The 1,071-nt window shown below is 18.0% G+C and overlaps 1 protein-coding gene across 1 annotated transcript in view; it reads right to left on the reverse strand.

Moving 5' to 3' along the window:
* Nucleotides 1-186: 186 nt before the first annotated feature.
* PGSY75_1226400 (hypothetical protein) overlaps nucleotides 187-1,071 on the reverse strand; it is a gene marked incomplete at both ends in the record, with an annotated part of 3,725 nt that continues 2,840 nt past the window's right edge. Inside the window, 3 exons of the mRNA XM_018786839.1 lie at nucleotides 187-225; nucleotides 307-352; nucleotides 482-1,071. The exon at nucleotides 482-1,071 is cut by the window's right edge and continues 891 nt beyond it. Of these exons, the coding sequence (XP_018640704.1) occupies nucleotides 187-225; nucleotides 307-352; nucleotides 482-1,071 (675 nt within the window). The remainder of the gene's footprint in view (nucleotides 226-306; nucleotides 353-481) is intronic.

A 1,071-nucleotide genomic window follows, 5' to 3' on the forward strand; every position in this document is an offset into this window, starting at 1 on the left:
AAAATAAAAAAAAAAAAAAAAAAAAAAAAAAAAAAAAATTATAACAAAATAAATAATAAATAGTAATAATAATAAATCAACACAATTTAACAATTTGTTACATTCAAAAAAAAAAAAAAATAAAATAAGTAAAAGGAAAAAATTGTATAACAAGAAGGATGAAAAAAAAAAAAAAAAAATCCTTTATTATATATCTTCAACAAGTGTAACCCATTTCTCACAATTCTACAAATAAAAGAAAGGAAATAAATACATATATAGATAAGATAAATATATGTTTTAATATATTATAAAGATCAATGTTACCTGTAAATTGGGTAAGGGATACTTATCGGGCTCTCGGTCTGAATCTCTAAAAATAAAATAAAATAAAATAAAACCATATATACAATATATTACACATATGTATAACATATACATATATAAATATATTAAAATGTGTATAAATAATATATTTATTTTATTTTATTTTTTTTGTTACGTTATCCATTGCTTTAGAGATGATAAGATGTGATTCATGATTATATATTTATCATTAGAATCGAAATCATTTTCTATTGCTTGAAAGATAACAGAAATAGGATAATCTATTAAATGATAATTTCTTATAAAGTTTATAATTTTTAAATAATTTTTGGATGAAAGAAATAAATGAATAACCATTTCATATTCTTTTAATCTTAAAGACATATCTACACATAATTGATAAGCCCATGAATGTTTTGTTAGCTTCCAATAATGAAATAATCTTTTAGTAACTTCAATAGAATCTGATATAATATAGAATTGTAATAGTTGTCTTAGAAAATTATCTTGTTTAAAAAAAATACATAAATCAAAAATAAAAGTTTGTAATATTCTATTAGGTATAATATTTAAAGATAATAAGGATTTCATATATTCAAGTACGTATATTAAAAGCATAGGCATATTATGAAATTCTGAATGTTTAAGAAAATTTAGATATTCATTATCATTATTATTTTGAGAAGTATCAACATATGTATTTATATCACCCACATTATTATTATTATTATTACTATTATTATTACTATTATTATTATTATTATT

The sequence above is a fragment of the Plasmodium gaboni genome, chromosome 12 (genome assembly GCF_001602025.1).
Source record: "Plasmodium gaboni strain SY75 chromosome 12, whole genome shotgun sequence".
NCBI lineage: Eukaryota > Apicomplexa > Aconoidasida > Haemosporida > Plasmodiidae > Plasmodium > Plasmodium gaboni.